Here is a 13,879-nt window from a genome sequence, read left to right on the forward strand (position 1 = left end):
GAAAGCCTTTCCACGGCGAGGAGGCCTCTGAGAGCCACTGAGAAAGGACACTGAGAAGGGGCCCCTGTCACCCAGGTCAGAGTGTCCCTGAGGCCCCCACAGGGGAGCACCCCCCGGGTCCCCGCCACGCAGAGTGCTACTCGGGGACGGAAGGCCAGCCCTGCTCCCGCCTCCTGGGCCGGAACACCACGCGGGCCGAGTGCTGCTGTACCCAGGGCGCCAGCTGGGGGGACACCTGTGCCCCCTGCCCCACCGAGGACTCAGGTAAGGCTCAGGTTTTCCCAATCCTCACAGCTCCAAGTGGGGGGTAGGGAGGGGGGCAGGCAAGGAAGGGGTGGGGTGGAGCATCCCTGTCCCCGGCTCAGCCTCTGCCTCCCCGTGCAGTGGAATTCAGCGAGATCTGCCCGAGCGGGAAGGGCTACATCCCCGTGGAGGGCGCCTGGATGTTCGGGCAGACCACTTACACAGGTAAGCCGAGCCCCCATTCCCTCCTGCTGGCCCAGCGTGGGGAAGTTCTGACTTCGTTCCCCCCTAAGAGTCAGTATCCCACCTCCACCCCCCAGCTTCTCTACGCACTCGAAGGCTTTGACTAATCAGGATGCGGAGCACAGGGACGGAACAGAGAGCTCTGGCACCCAGAGGCTCATCCCTCTGGTCTCACAAAGTCTGAGTCTCCAGAGTTGGGGATTTGGGGGGTGGGGGTGGGGGGCTCAGCAGTCTGGCCCTAAGGCTGGAGAGAGAAAGGCCTAGAAAGAGCCCAGCTGGCCTGGAGTGCCTACAGGGTCTGGCCCCCTGGAAACACTCACGATAGAACCATCCTTCCTCCCTGTCAGAAGCGGATCAGAAGTGGTACCCACATTTGTGTGTGGAGGGGGGAGGGTTTGGGCCATACCTGGCAGTGCTCAGGGCTCACTCCTGGCGGGACTTGGTCAGGGCATATGGGATCCTGGGCATCGAACTGGGGCTGGCCCACACATGCTAGGTGGAAAGGCAGCTCAGATAGAGAAGGGAGCACCAAATAAAGGATGTTGGGAGGATCCTCCCAGGATGGGAGAAGCATGCTGAAAGTAGACTATAGATCGAACATGATTGCCACTCAATGCCTCTTTTGCAAACCACAGCACCCAAAAGGAGAGAGAACAAAAGGGAATGCCCTGCCACAGAGGCAGGGTGGGATGGGGGGATGGGGGTGGGAGGGATACTGGGATTAGTGGTGGTGGAGAATGGGCACTGATGGAGGGATGTGTACTTGATCATTGTATAACTGAAACCCAAGCAAAAAAATTTGTAAGTCTACAACTGTACCTCATGGTGTTTCACTAATAAAAATTAAAAAAAAAAACAAAACTGGGGCTGGCTGTGTACAGGGCAAGTGCCCTATGTGCTTTCCCCTCTCTCTCCGGCCCTGGGACTCACCTCTTTTAGGTAGGAAACTGAGGCCAGAGGACCCCAAGCAGCTTGCCTGCAGTCCCCTGCCTGCAGGACCCGGGTTTAGGCATGGTGGTTCTCATGTGTGGCCCCCTCCTCAGTCCTGTCTCCTACTGCTCCCACAGATGCGGACGAGTGCATGATGTTTGGGCCTGGCCTCTGCCAGAACGGCCAGTGCCTCAACACGGTGCCCGGCTACATCTGCCTGTGCCATCCCGGCTACCACTACAACGCCGCCCATGGGCAGTGCGAGGGTGAGACGCCACCCGCCCAGCCCCGTCCGTCCGCAGAGCAGGCAGGAGGGGAGCAGCTGTCCAGGGCTGCCAGACTGAGCTGGCTGTACCAGGATGCTGCCCACCCACACCCTATCCCCCCCTCCATGTCTCCTGTCTTTCTGTCATCCCAGATCACGATGAGTGCCAGGACACGGCCTGCGAGAACGGCGAGTGCGTGAACACCGACGGCTCCTTCCACTGCTTCTGCAGCCCGCCGCTCACCCTGGACCTCAGCCGGCGGCGCTGCGTGAACGGCACTGGCGACCCAGGTGAGTCAGGTCGGGCCTCAGCCGGGGTCCAGGGGCCGGGTGGGCAGCAGGGACCACCAAGACGCGGGGGCTGGGCCCTCACGGTCTCTGCGCCCTGGGCCTCCAGAGGACCTGCCTGACCATGACATCCACATGGACATCTGCTGGAAGAAAGTCACCGACTACGTGTGCAGCCAGCCCCTGCATGGACGCCGCACCACCTACACGGAATGCTGCTGCCAGGATGGCGAGGCCTGGACCCAGCAGTGTGCTCTGTGCCCCCCGAGGAACTCTGGTGAGAGGGGGAGGGGCACCTGCAGGAGCAGAGCGGGGGCCAGGCCTGGGGGGCAGCGGGGGAGGTGGGGATGGGGAGGGCAGCACTGCCTGGAGCTGTGAGAGCCAGTCCCCCGCACCCCTTGCCCTCGGGGCCGCCAGAGTGGGGCAGCGTCCTCTCCCTCTACCCCCCAATAGAGGTCTACGCCCAGCTGTGCAACGTGGCCCGGATCGAGGCAGAGCGGGAGGCTGGCGTGCACTTCCGGCCGGGTTACGAGTACGGCCCCGGACCCGACGACCTGCACTACAGCCTCTACGGCCCAGATGGGGCCCCCTTCTACAACTACCTGGGTCCTGAGGATGTTGTCCCCGAGCCGCCCTTCTCCGACCCAGCCGGCCACCCCGGGGACCGTGTAGCTGTCCTCGAGCCACCCCTGCCCCCCTCAGAACTCCAGCCCCGCTACGTGGCCAGCCAGCCAGGTCGGTGTGTCCTACAACAGAGGGACAGCTGGGAGGGGAGAGAGGTACTACTGAGGCCTCTTACAGGTCACTCAAGGGACAGCTCCAAATGCCCAGATGTGGCGTGAGGTCAGGGTAAAGGGTACTATGAGGCACTGGTGCCGCCCCAAAGCGTCCCTGTGGGCTCAGGAAGTGGGCACACATCCCTCCACACCAGTCAGTCACACTTACAGGATAATCTCCCGTCCAAGTTCAGGCTGGCCACCGAGACGGGAGCTGAGGGCTGCTGGTCACTGTGAAGTCCCACCCCACCACTCCTTGGTGACTTGGGTCACCAATAACCCCAGCACTCAGGCCTTAGATTTTACTTTTGATTTTTGGGTCACTCCCGGTGGCTTAGGAATCGAAGCCTGGCCTTCAGCATGCGAAGCCCAGGCTTAGCTCATGTCTCAGGTCCTGGACACTAACACACTGATGCCGGCGCTGTAACTTGTGTTCATCAAACTGCATGCAAGTGTGGGCCACCGGTGGAATGCACTGTCGACAGTGCCAATGAGACCTAATGAGGTCTCTCTGACCGGGTACCCCCCATACCACCCAATTTGGTGCTTATTCTAGGGCAGTTTGCTTAAAGAAGATGGTTCTGGTGGAAGCTTTGGTTTGTGTTGGCTGCGAATATTATCCTCTGTTACTGCCAACCCCCTGCCACCCACCCCCCTCTTGCAACATATTTACAAAGTATCCTACCACTAACCACCACAGTAAGCCAGGGCCTGCACAGACACTGCTCTGGAAAACTCAGGGGTCATGGTGAGGGCTCTGGAGCCCGACCCTCCCAGGCCTCCCACCTAGCACCTCTCCCCAGGGACACGCCCCTCAGAGCAGTACCCTTTGTTCTCGTGCCTGTGAGAGCGCTGGGCACCGAGCAACAGGCCCCAGCGTCCTTCTCTCTGACCACCACCCCTCCCCGCCACCCAGAGTACCAGGCCGGCTTTGAAGGGCTGCAGGCAGAGGAGTGCGGGGTGCTGAACGGCTGCGAGAACGGCCGCTGCGTGCGCGTGCAGGAGGGCTACACCTGCGACTGCTTCGAGGGCTTCCAGCTGGACATGGCCCAGCTGGCCTGCGTGGGTAAGGCTGGACCCAGGGGCAGTGCCCGGGAGCAGGCTGGAAAAGGCAGCCCGTGCCCATGGCTCACCAGGGATGAACAGCTGGCGTTAAGATAGTGTAATCCACTGCTGCCCCCTAGTGGGGCTGCGAGGAGGCGGCCTGGGTGCGGTCAGAGATCTGGTTTAGACATCCAGTTCTCAAACCTAAACCATAATCTATACCATTATCCCAAGCAGGTAGGGTGTTTGCCTTGCACGTGGCCGACCTGAGTTCTAATCCCTGGCATCCCATGTGGTCCCTGAGCACTGTCAGGAGTAATTCCTGAGTGCAGAGCCAGAAGTAACCCCCCAAAAGGAAAAACAGCAAACAAAAAAACGAGAGAAAGAGAGAGAGAAATCCAGTTCTCCAAGGTGAAGAAACATACATCTTCACACACTTTCTTCTAATGAAAAACCTCTTTAGCAGATCATTCATAACAAGCAATACAAAAGAAATTATTTAGGATCTGCCCCAGTGGTGAAAAATTTTTAAATAATGGTGGTGGGGAGCAGTAATGGTGGTGGGACTGGTGTTGGAATATTGAATCTAATAAATCATTGTGAGCAGCTTTATAAAAATAAAATTTAAAAAATTAATTAATTAAAAAAAATAGAAAGCCAGATCTAAGGAGGTTCCGAGACAGAAAGGCAGAGGAGAGAGACCACTGTTTCCCAGGCACCGGCTGGGATAATCACCTTCTGCTTGGGCCCTTGAGTTGCTTAGTTTGGGCGACAGCTTTGGTCTCTGGAGGTGCCCAGAGGCTTCCACCATAGGGCGGGGGCCGGGGCTTCGGGAGCAGAGGGAGAGCAGACATACTCAGGCTCCCTCTCCAGCTCCCAAATCCGTCCTCTCTCTTAGATGTCAACGAGTGCGAAGACTTGAACGGGCCTGCCGTGCTCTGCGCCCACGGCCACTGTGAGAACACCGAGGGCTCCTACCGCTGCCACTGTGCCCCGGGTTTCGTGGCCGCGGCAGGTCCCCCACACTGCATTGCTGAGGAGTAGCAGCGGGGGTTCCGTGTGGGCAGCAATCTGGAACTGGGGCCCATGCCCCAGGGAAGGGCCTGGAGGGAGCTTTCCGGGTCAAGAAGACCCCTGTGGACACTGGGCAGGCGGCTGTGCAGCCGACTCTCTTCGGGTCTCGTGGCCCCCGGCTCGGGCTCTGGTGATGAGCTTGTCACCACCTCCATGCTGCATGCCTTTGCTTGGCTCCAATACCACCAAATAAATGCTTTAATGCTTCCGCCACTGACCACAAGGCCCAGCCCTCCGTCTGCCCTGGCTTTGGCATGGGATGTGTACAAAGGGATGGTCCCATCTACCCACTCAAGCTGCACAAAGGTGGCAAGGTCCTTTGGCATCCCATCACAGACACCCTTTTCCTTCATGATCTATACCACTATCCTGATGATTCCCCAAGTGGGTCAGAAGCCACGTCGACCCTGAGCTGGTCCTTCCGATCCATGGAGTAAGGAAATGCTGGTGGAACACATCACCGCCAGTTTTTGGTGTAGACCAGATTTTGCTACATCTCCATTCTGTGGGCCCAGAAAGGAGTAAATGTTTCCTGTCAAAGAATTCCAGATTGCAGGGAGTCTGAGAAAGCAGAGAGAAGGCGGTGTGAAAAGAATCGGGGAACGGGGTGGGGTGGGGTGGGGGGGATTTGGTAAGAGCGTGTTGGGGCTTTGTGCAAGTCTAAAGCAAAATACTCAGTAGTTGGGGTAAATAAATTAAACCTATGATCTGCCCTGGGAGGTCCCTGTGCACTGCAGCAAGGGTCACAGACAGGAAAGCCATGGCTAAGAACTTCAGTAAATACATATGCTTCTCACAGAAACAAATATCCCTGGGCTCTGCCTCTGTGCAAACCAGTTTGATGGAAAGCCCTCCTTCCTAGCTTGTGAAACACAGTGCAGTCTTGTTTAGGGGAAGGCAGATTTCCTGTGTTCTTATCTGAACTCAAGGGCTCTGTCCTCCTCTCCTCGTAAAGTAACTGTCCCCTGTCCCAGGTTAGCGGGCAGTTCAGAGCCGCCGGGACTAAACGGACATACAGCTCAGCACTTCTGTTCTTGTGTTTATGTCACTTTCAATCAAATTTCTTCACGTGTTGGCTGAGTCGAAATGTTTGCAGTGAGGTTGTGCCACTCCCGTGGCCAGCTACGTATCCCCAGGGAAAGGGCTCGTGACCCTTCCAGGCCAAGGTCACCTGTGACTTGGCATTTCTCTGAGGAACGGCCATGTCAATGAAAAAGGCGCCCTGTGACTGATGACGTGGAGGTGAATCCGTTTTTCTGACTTCATCTGTTCTGGCCTGACCTGCCACCAGCTGCTGGTCATCTCAGTCACTTACTGGAGGCTTGCTGTGGGCCAGACGCTGTGCTCAGTCTCAGTGCTGTGTATGAGTTTCATTTAAGCATCCAGTAATCCCACCTACTGTATTTATTCCCAACTTATAAAACGAGATGAGAAAAGCTGGCACACATAAAGCCTTAATGATTTGCTCTAGGTCATGCTGGTTGAGACAAAAACTATATAGTTCTTAAACATATGAACATATTCTGACCTTTCTTCATAATTAAAAAAAAAAAAGCACAAGTCAAAATCACATTAAGATACTCTGTCAGACTGACAAGAATTTAAAAACATTTTTTAAAGAATCCTAGTTGAGGGGCCGAGGATATGGCTCAGTGGTAGGGCATGTATCAAAGCACATGGGGAAACTGGCATTGTCATACTGACAGGAGTATCAACTTCTGATGAGGATGCATTGAGCACTGTCTTCCAGAATTACAAGAGCATTTACTCTTTGATTCAGTAATTGTACTTTTAGGATTTTTACCTTCAGATATAGTCTCGCTACATGCGCAATAACATCAATATGGTTATTATAGCATTACTTGGAGTAGCAAAATATTAGAAATGATTGCTAAGAAGCCCTAAAAACACACAAGAACAGTTCTAGCTATCAAAGATAGAGTAAGGAGGAAGGGAAGTTTGTATAACAAAACGCAACATGCTGCTACTTGTCTAACAACAGGGGAATGCGAATTGGGTATCTGCAAATTCTATCCTTACAACCCCACTTTACACCCTGTATTTCAGAGAATTCCTAACCATGCCCTAATATCCCTGCTGGTATTGAGCATTCCTAAATGCAATTTCCACATTCCCTCATCCCAAAGCTCACCTTCGCGAGCTATTTTGTGCATATGCATATTTATCTTTGTATTCGAAGCGCATCTCGCACATCACGGATGCTCCCCTGCACTTTCCTCTTTCACTTTATACTTGCACACAGAGAGCTGTCGTGTCCTATTTCACAACTGTATGTGACTCCATTGAATGGATAAACCGTAATTTATTTCACCAGTCCCCTACTAATGGAGGTTTCTGTCTTTTTTATGCTGTTATGTTGTGCTGAATACTCTTGTACATGCTTGCTCCTATCGTATCAATGGCATTGTATCTTAGAAACAATGGTGGCTTGTGGGGAGTGGGATGGGAAGATGGGTACAGGATGAGGACTTTTTTTGTATCCCCTTTTGTGTTTTATTGAATTGTGAACCATATGTATTACCTATTCAAACAAATAAAATATTTTTAAATACAGCTGCTTGGCCGTAGTCTGCTTCGATGGTCCTTCCCTTTAGCTCTTTATCTGACAGTATCTTACATTTTATTTTTGTTTTTTGGCATTATCTGGTGGTGCCCAGGGTTTATTCCTGGTTCTGCAACTCCGGGATCACTCCTGGCGGGGTTCCAGCACCTGGGTTGCTGGGAATTGAAACTGGATTGGCCCCAGGCAAGCCAAGTGCCCTACACTCTGTACTGTCTCTCCAGCCCTAGAGCAAACATTCTTGAGGTACCTCTGTGGAGAAAGAAGATTCTAGGAAGGTAGAGGAGTTTCCTGCCTTGGAGCCAAACCCGGGAAACCAGGCTCGTGTTGGGAGGCCATGTGAGAGCCCGCCTAGGGCGGATGCATGACCTCAGCTTGGCCAAGGTTCAAAGAAGGCCCACACCTCCTCAAACAGCGCTGCCCACTACTCCATACAGGATGTGCCCACGGATGCAGACCCTTTAAGGGGATACTGAGCAGGAACAACCAAAAGAACAGGATTCAATTTTCAGAAGTTAGAGAGATGAGTGTGTCATCACAGAACCCTGGACAGCAGTCCTTCCTAATCTGTTGTAAACCTGTTTTCCTAATTCCTTGCTCAGTCATGGGTCCCAGGAAAAGAATCTAAGGGTGGGCAGGCCATATAATTTACAAAGCACTATGCGCTATCAGTCACTTCACTAATGTGACATCTGGATGTTAATTCTTTGTTTTCCCTCCATCTTCCCCCGTTCCTTATGACTAACTCTTTGAGACAACCAAGGGTCAGGTTGCTAAAGGTCACCTTTGGTGCTAAAGCAAAGGTGTTACTTGCTGCTGTTGGCATTCGCTATGAAGGCTAAAAAGTTAAATATCAAGGGGTTGGAGAGATAGTACAGTGAGTTAAATATCAAAGGGCTGGACCTGAGCACAGAGCTGGGAGTAGCCCCTGAGAACTGCCATGTGTGACCCCACCTCGCTCAAAGGAAACAAATAATTTCACAACCTTAACGTAGTTCTTGTAGCATTTAGATGTATTTTTCTTACAGTTTTAGTACATATTATTGTTTTATAATTGTACTCATAGCAGTATTATAATTTTATGGCTGGTTTTTAGTCTTTTAAACTATTATAAAATGGGATATCTCTCTAAGACCAAATGGTTTTTGCGACTGTAATTTTCAATGGTTGCATGAAATCTTATTTTGTGGATTACCATAATTAGCTACTGGTGATTATCGGACATATTTGTCACGATTTTGCCATTTTTATGATACAATTGACATGTAAAATTATATTTTTAAAGATGTACATTATGAAGTTTTGATATATGAAAGCATTGTGAAATGACTAACAAAATGTACTACGTTAACACTTTGATCACCTCAGACAGTTACTGTTTTTGTGTGTTAAGATCTATTGTCTTAGGAAATGAAAAATATACAATGAAGTATTATGAATCACAAAAAAATATATATATCAAGGGGTTGGAGAGATAGTACAATGAGTAAAGCAAGTGCCTTGCATATGGCAGACCTGAGTTGGATCCTCAGGACCCCGGAGGGTTTCCTGAGCCCTGCCAGGAGTAGTCCCTGAGCTCAAAGCCAAGAGTAAACCCTGAGCACTGTTGGGTCTGGCCCAGAAAAGTTAAATAACTATTCCAGAGAGATAACTCAACAGGCTTTGCATAGGCCTGGGCTTGATGCCTGGTACAACAGTCTCCTGAACATCACCAGGATTAGTCCCTGAGCACTGCTGGGTGTCACCTCACTGAAAAGAAAAAGAAAAAATCAATTCTGCAGCCAGTAGTACCTTGATAACTTCCTCTTGAAAGTTGTGGGGAGGTAAGGTTTTTTTTTCAACTGACACTAGAAAAGTATAAAGTTTCCCTAAATGAATCCGCAGTAAGCAAATTTTATAAAAATGCTGGATTTTGTGGTTTGCTAGGTAAAAGAATCTATGCAAAAAAAAGTCTTAAGGAAATCCTTAACCCATTTTACTGTTCTTGTTTATTCCAAGCAAACTGCCCAAAGGAAATCCTTAACCCATTTTACTGTTCTTGTTTATTCCAAGCAAACTGCCCAAAGTCCTGCTATAGCCGGAAGCTATCATTCCCTCATGACAGTGCCTTAACTTTCACCCGTTTGCAACAGAACCTTCTTACCAATTCAAATTTCCTTATAAAGCTTTCTCAATCAGAAGGCGATTTTTCCCAAATGTACTCCATTCTAAACATAAAATTCCAACCAAGAGTCAATACTTACGCATAGGAAATAGGCACTTAAGTCAACAGGCACTCAAGGAAACCTATCCCTTGCCTACAACAATTTAATGAATCAAGGAATAGGTGAAGGAAATGCTATTTGAATGATTTAAGCACAAAGCTGTTGTATTTATTTTGCTCAGCCTGAGTTTTTAAACCAAGAGAGCAAACAACAACCAAGATTCTAAAAGAATTGGTTCTAAGATTATGATTGTATAGCAAAATCCCCTTTTAGAGAGAAAAAAAATATTTTCTTTTGGACGACACCTAGTGCTGCTCAAGGATTACAGGATTACTCCTGGCTCTGCACTCAGGGATCACTCCTGACAGTGATCGGAGGGACCATGTGGGATACCAGGGGTCTTTGGACTGAGTCAACCATGACCATGTAAAGGAAAGCACCTTATGCACAGTACTATCTTTCTGGCCCAAGAATGAAAATCAGTTTAGTCCCGTGTGTTGGACAGTTGTAGGCATCTTGGTTACTACAGAGCCTTCCATGTGGCTGCTTCCTGCTGCCACCACTGCAAAGCTATCAAGTTTGCTCAGGAGCTGAGTGTCCCCCACTTTTTCTCTTTATACACATTGAACACACAAGTAGCTGTTACCTCAAAGTCCTAGGTTTTCCCTTGTTAAGACTGTAAGGAAGATTCTAAGATATTTCCTCTGACCTCTGCCTCCATTCTTCTTAGTGGTGCATTTTTTTTTTTGGTGTATTTTAATTCCAATTCATTTAAACATTTTAGTCCTGAAATGGATTTTTGTTGTTATTGGTGTTGAGACACACTTTGAAGGTTTTAGGCAGAGAGAGATTTAACCAACAATTCTTTGAGAATCAATCTGGTGATATTTTTCCTAACATTAGCATTCAGAGATCATTTATCTTATGGTGGCCTTGTCATTTTCAATTGTTTGTCCATATAGTTCTGGTTCTCCTGGCACTGTAATACACAAAGTGTGACTATTTCTAATTAGTGTAGCCTAATTAAGTGATGTGCCTAAACACATACTTTAAAATTCATTGAAACCTGTGACTTACAAAGCTTTGTTTTGGCTGGCTGGAGAAACAGTTCCAAGACCTGGAGTCCACACTGCATTTGGCAGGTTTGGGTTCTATCCCTGCCACCACACAGTACCCTGAGCACCACAGGATGACCCCAGAAAATCAAACCAGGAGTAGTCCCCAAGCCCTACTGGGTATGGATCCAAGACAAACCAAGAGTTCTCTTCAGTGGCCTAAAGTGGTGCTACCAGGCTTGACATAAATAAAAATACTGGATGTCCTGGTTAAAGTTGAGCTTTAAATAAATATATTTTGTATATCTCATGCAATATTAGTGACATACTTACACCAAATTTTTTTTGTTTATCTGAAATTTAGATTTAACTGGGTATCCTACATTTTATCTAGGTTTCTACCTTTTTTTTTTTTGTCCTACATTTTAACCCAACCTAAAAGAAAATTCTCTAAGAATCTATTATTTAGATCTGAGGTTCCCAAGTTTATTTGATCTACTACTGCCCTTTTCAGGAAAAAAAAAATCACTCAGTGGTACCCGCCTGAAAAGGTACCTTTTCTAAGCCTACAAAGGATTCTGCAGCTGCCCCTGAACCACTAACTGCTCCCCTGTCCTCACCACACCATTCCAGCACCCTCAGGGCAGTCTCTCTTTCTTTGGGAAATAGTGATCTACACCAACAAGGAATCACTTTCTGCTATGCATGGAACAGGAAGTACTGTACACTATGACAGGAGTGTGCATACCCTATATGATCACATATCCTATATGATCACAGAAATGTCAATATAAGTAGGGGGAGGCCATTTTTCAAATTATTCATGCATCCATGGGGCTTTCTGGGTAATGTGTCACTGGTTTTGTCAACTGAACAGATTCATAAGTGTATAAGAGAAAAATTGTGGGGCTGAAGCGATAGTACAGTGGGTAGGGCATTTGCCTTGCACACAGCCGACCCGGGTTCAACTCCCAGCATCCCATATGGTCCCCCAAGCACGGCCAGGAGTAATTCCTGAGTGCAGGGCCCAGAGTAACCCCTGAGCATCGCCAGATGTGACCCAAAAAGCAAAAAAATAAATAAGAGAAAAAAAATGTATATGCTTTAACAAATAATGGAGAATGGATGCAGAGGGGAAGAAAAGGATCAGTCAATGGGCACATTCAGGAAGAGAGAGATGAAAAGGAATGTTTCATTTGACCAACTTGAAGCAAGTAACAACCAGGTATTTCTCCAGGAGGAATAACCAGTGTCCAAACTACCCAGGCTATGGGTAATCCAAAACACAGTAAGGTCATTCTTTGAAAAGCTGCTTTTATGCACACGCACACACACGATATAAATACAAACAGCTCTGAGGGTCAGAGAAATTCAAACTCCAAATTCCGGAAAACCACGAAGGTTCTACAGATTCAACAGGATTCCAACCTGTTATTGAATCTTAAAGAGACTAGCATCTAGCTGCCTCAGAATTGCGGATACTTAACTACAGTCAAGTGTAAAAGTGTCACATTCTGAAAAGAATAGTGGCAACAACACCCCTGGACTGAAAGGGGGAAAAAAATCGATAGGGACATGATTGGAAGGCAACCTCTAGAACGCTACTGACTCCAGGTTCCTCAGCTCAGTTCAACGTGCGGGCGACCTCGGCCGCCTGTCACAGCATCAGAGTTTGAGAGAGAAGGATGAGCCACAGGAGCAGCCTTGCTGCGCTTGAGGGTTGTTCAACACTTGGAAGGAGCTTCGGATCAGTTCTTGGCTGAAGTCCACCTGGGCGCCTTTGACGAAGGCCAGGCTATCAGCATCAACCACCACTCTGGCCCCACCCTGTTCGAACACCCTGCAAAGACAGGAGGAAGGCACAGCAGTGAGCCTGGTAAACACCGTAGCCTCCAGCCCTGTGCCCTCTGCTGCCCTGTGAGCACAGAGGGCTCAGTTTCAGGAGGTGGCTCCAAAGGAGACTGCATTGGAATGGAACACTTGGGGGCCAAGGCATCCTCAGCAGGCCAAGTGCCAGGGCCAGAGAGAGAGCCCAAGGGGCTCAGCGCAGGCTTTGCATGTAGAAGGCCCAGGTTCCATCCCTGACGCTGCTCCCCTAACACCTCCTTCCCACTCCCATCCCACCCTAATACCCCCACCACCACCACAATCCTGGGGCAGAACTGGGAAGTCATCCCCGAGCACCACCAGGTGTAGCCCCCAAATAGAAAAACAATCCCAGAGGGCCCCTTAAACTTCAGAGCTTTGTCCCCTCCTCCACCCCCACCCCCTCCCCTGCCTCCTTGCCTGTCGTCCGGGTTGACAACTGTGTCCAGGGAAAACTTGTACTGGAATCCGGAGCATCCACCACCTTCCACCTCCAGCCGGAGGAATTCTGACCCTTGGGTGATTTCCAGGAGTCTCTGAAATGCAGGAAGAGAGATTGGGGGGCAAGGGGGAGTGGGAGAAAAGTAGTAGCCGGGGAAAGAGAGCAAAGTGCAGGAGGCAGGAGGTGTGTCCCCCCCCCCCACCACCACCCCCACCCCCGGCTCCCGCTCTCCAAAGCCCCACGTCCAGCGTCCTACCTGGACGCAGCTCTCGGTGAGGTGGATCTGCCCTTCATCGGCCTCGGGGTTGGAGGACGACGATGCCCGACATACCGGTGACCCCGTGGGGACCGCCAGTAGCCTGCAGCACAAAGGGAGGGGGCTGAGCCCGGGGACACAAGAGCACCTGCTGACCCCCTAGCAGAGGACAGCCGCGAGTGGGACCTTACGACCCCAGCCTGGACAGCCGCACACCGGACCTCACTTCCTCCCGCCGCGAGCCTCCACTTTCCCCTCGGCCCCGGAGGCGTTCTAGACCCTGACACACCCGGGGCGCCCTCCCAGGCTCGGTACCTGCCCCTGGGCCAGGGAGTGACCGCTCTCAGCGCCGCGGCAGTTACGGACAGTCCGCGCACGGCCGCCATCTTCCTCCCCGGGCTCCGCCCTCCCCCCCCGCCCGCGCCCCTCCGTCCCGTCCAATCCCGTCTCAGCCTGGGTCAGGGGAGGCGGGGCCCCAATGAGTCCACGCCCCCCAACACGCCTATTGGGCGGTGTCGGCAGAAAAGCGTTTGATTGGCTACAATTCTCCCAAGGCGGAAGAGTTCCACAAAAATCCTGGCGGAGAGCAAAGGGGGTTCGAGCCGGGCGGAG

General features: G+C 50.8%; 2 protein-coding genes across 2 annotated transcripts in view; one reads left to right on the top strand and one right to left on the bottom strand.

Annotated features, from left to right (window-relative positions):
• Window positions 1-5,193, top strand: part of LTBP2 (latent transforming growth factor beta binding protein 2) — a 98,551-nt gene extending 93,358 nt beyond the window's left edge. The window contains exons 30-37 of the mRNA XM_056133339.1: window positions 76-264; window positions 385-468; window positions 1,554-1,682; window positions 1,835-1,972; window positions 2,079-2,246; window positions 2,423-2,704; window positions 3,662-3,811; window positions 4,688-5,193. Of these exons, the coding sequence (XP_055989314.1) occupies window positions 76-264; window positions 385-468; window positions 1,554-1,682; window positions 1,835-1,972; window positions 2,079-2,246; window positions 2,423-2,704; window positions 3,662-3,811; window positions 4,688-4,833 (1,286 nt within the window). The 3' untranslated portion in view covers window positions 4,834-5,193. The remainder of the gene's footprint in view (window positions 1-75; window positions 265-384; window positions 469-1,553; window positions 1,683-1,834; window positions 1,973-2,078; window positions 2,247-2,422; window positions 2,705-3,661; window positions 3,812-4,687) is intronic.
• A 6,592-nt stretch (window positions 5,194-11,785) lies between these two features.
• Window positions 11,786-13,677, bottom strand: ISCA2 (iron-sulfur cluster assembly 2). Its single transcript, XM_056133878.1, has 4 exons — window positions 13,583-13,677; window positions 13,268-13,370; window positions 12,990-13,105; window positions 11,786-12,543 (listed from the first exon to the last, which is right to left on the bottom strand). The coding sequence occupies exons 1-4, from the start codon at window positions 13,651-13,653 to the stop codon at window positions 12,369-12,371; spliced, it is 465 nt and encodes a 154-aa protein (XP_055989853.1). The 5' UTR covers window positions 13,654-13,677; the 3' UTR covers window positions 11,786-12,368.
• Window positions 13,678-13,879: the final 202 nt, after the last annotated feature.

This window comes from Sorex fumeus, unplaced genomic scaffold (assembly GCF_029834395.1).
Source record: "Sorex fumeus unplaced genomic scaffold, SorFum_2.1 ptg000098l, whole genome shotgun sequence".
Classification (NCBI taxonomy): domain Eukaryota; kingdom Metazoa; phylum Chordata; class Mammalia; order Eulipotyphla; family Soricidae; genus Sorex; species Sorex fumeus.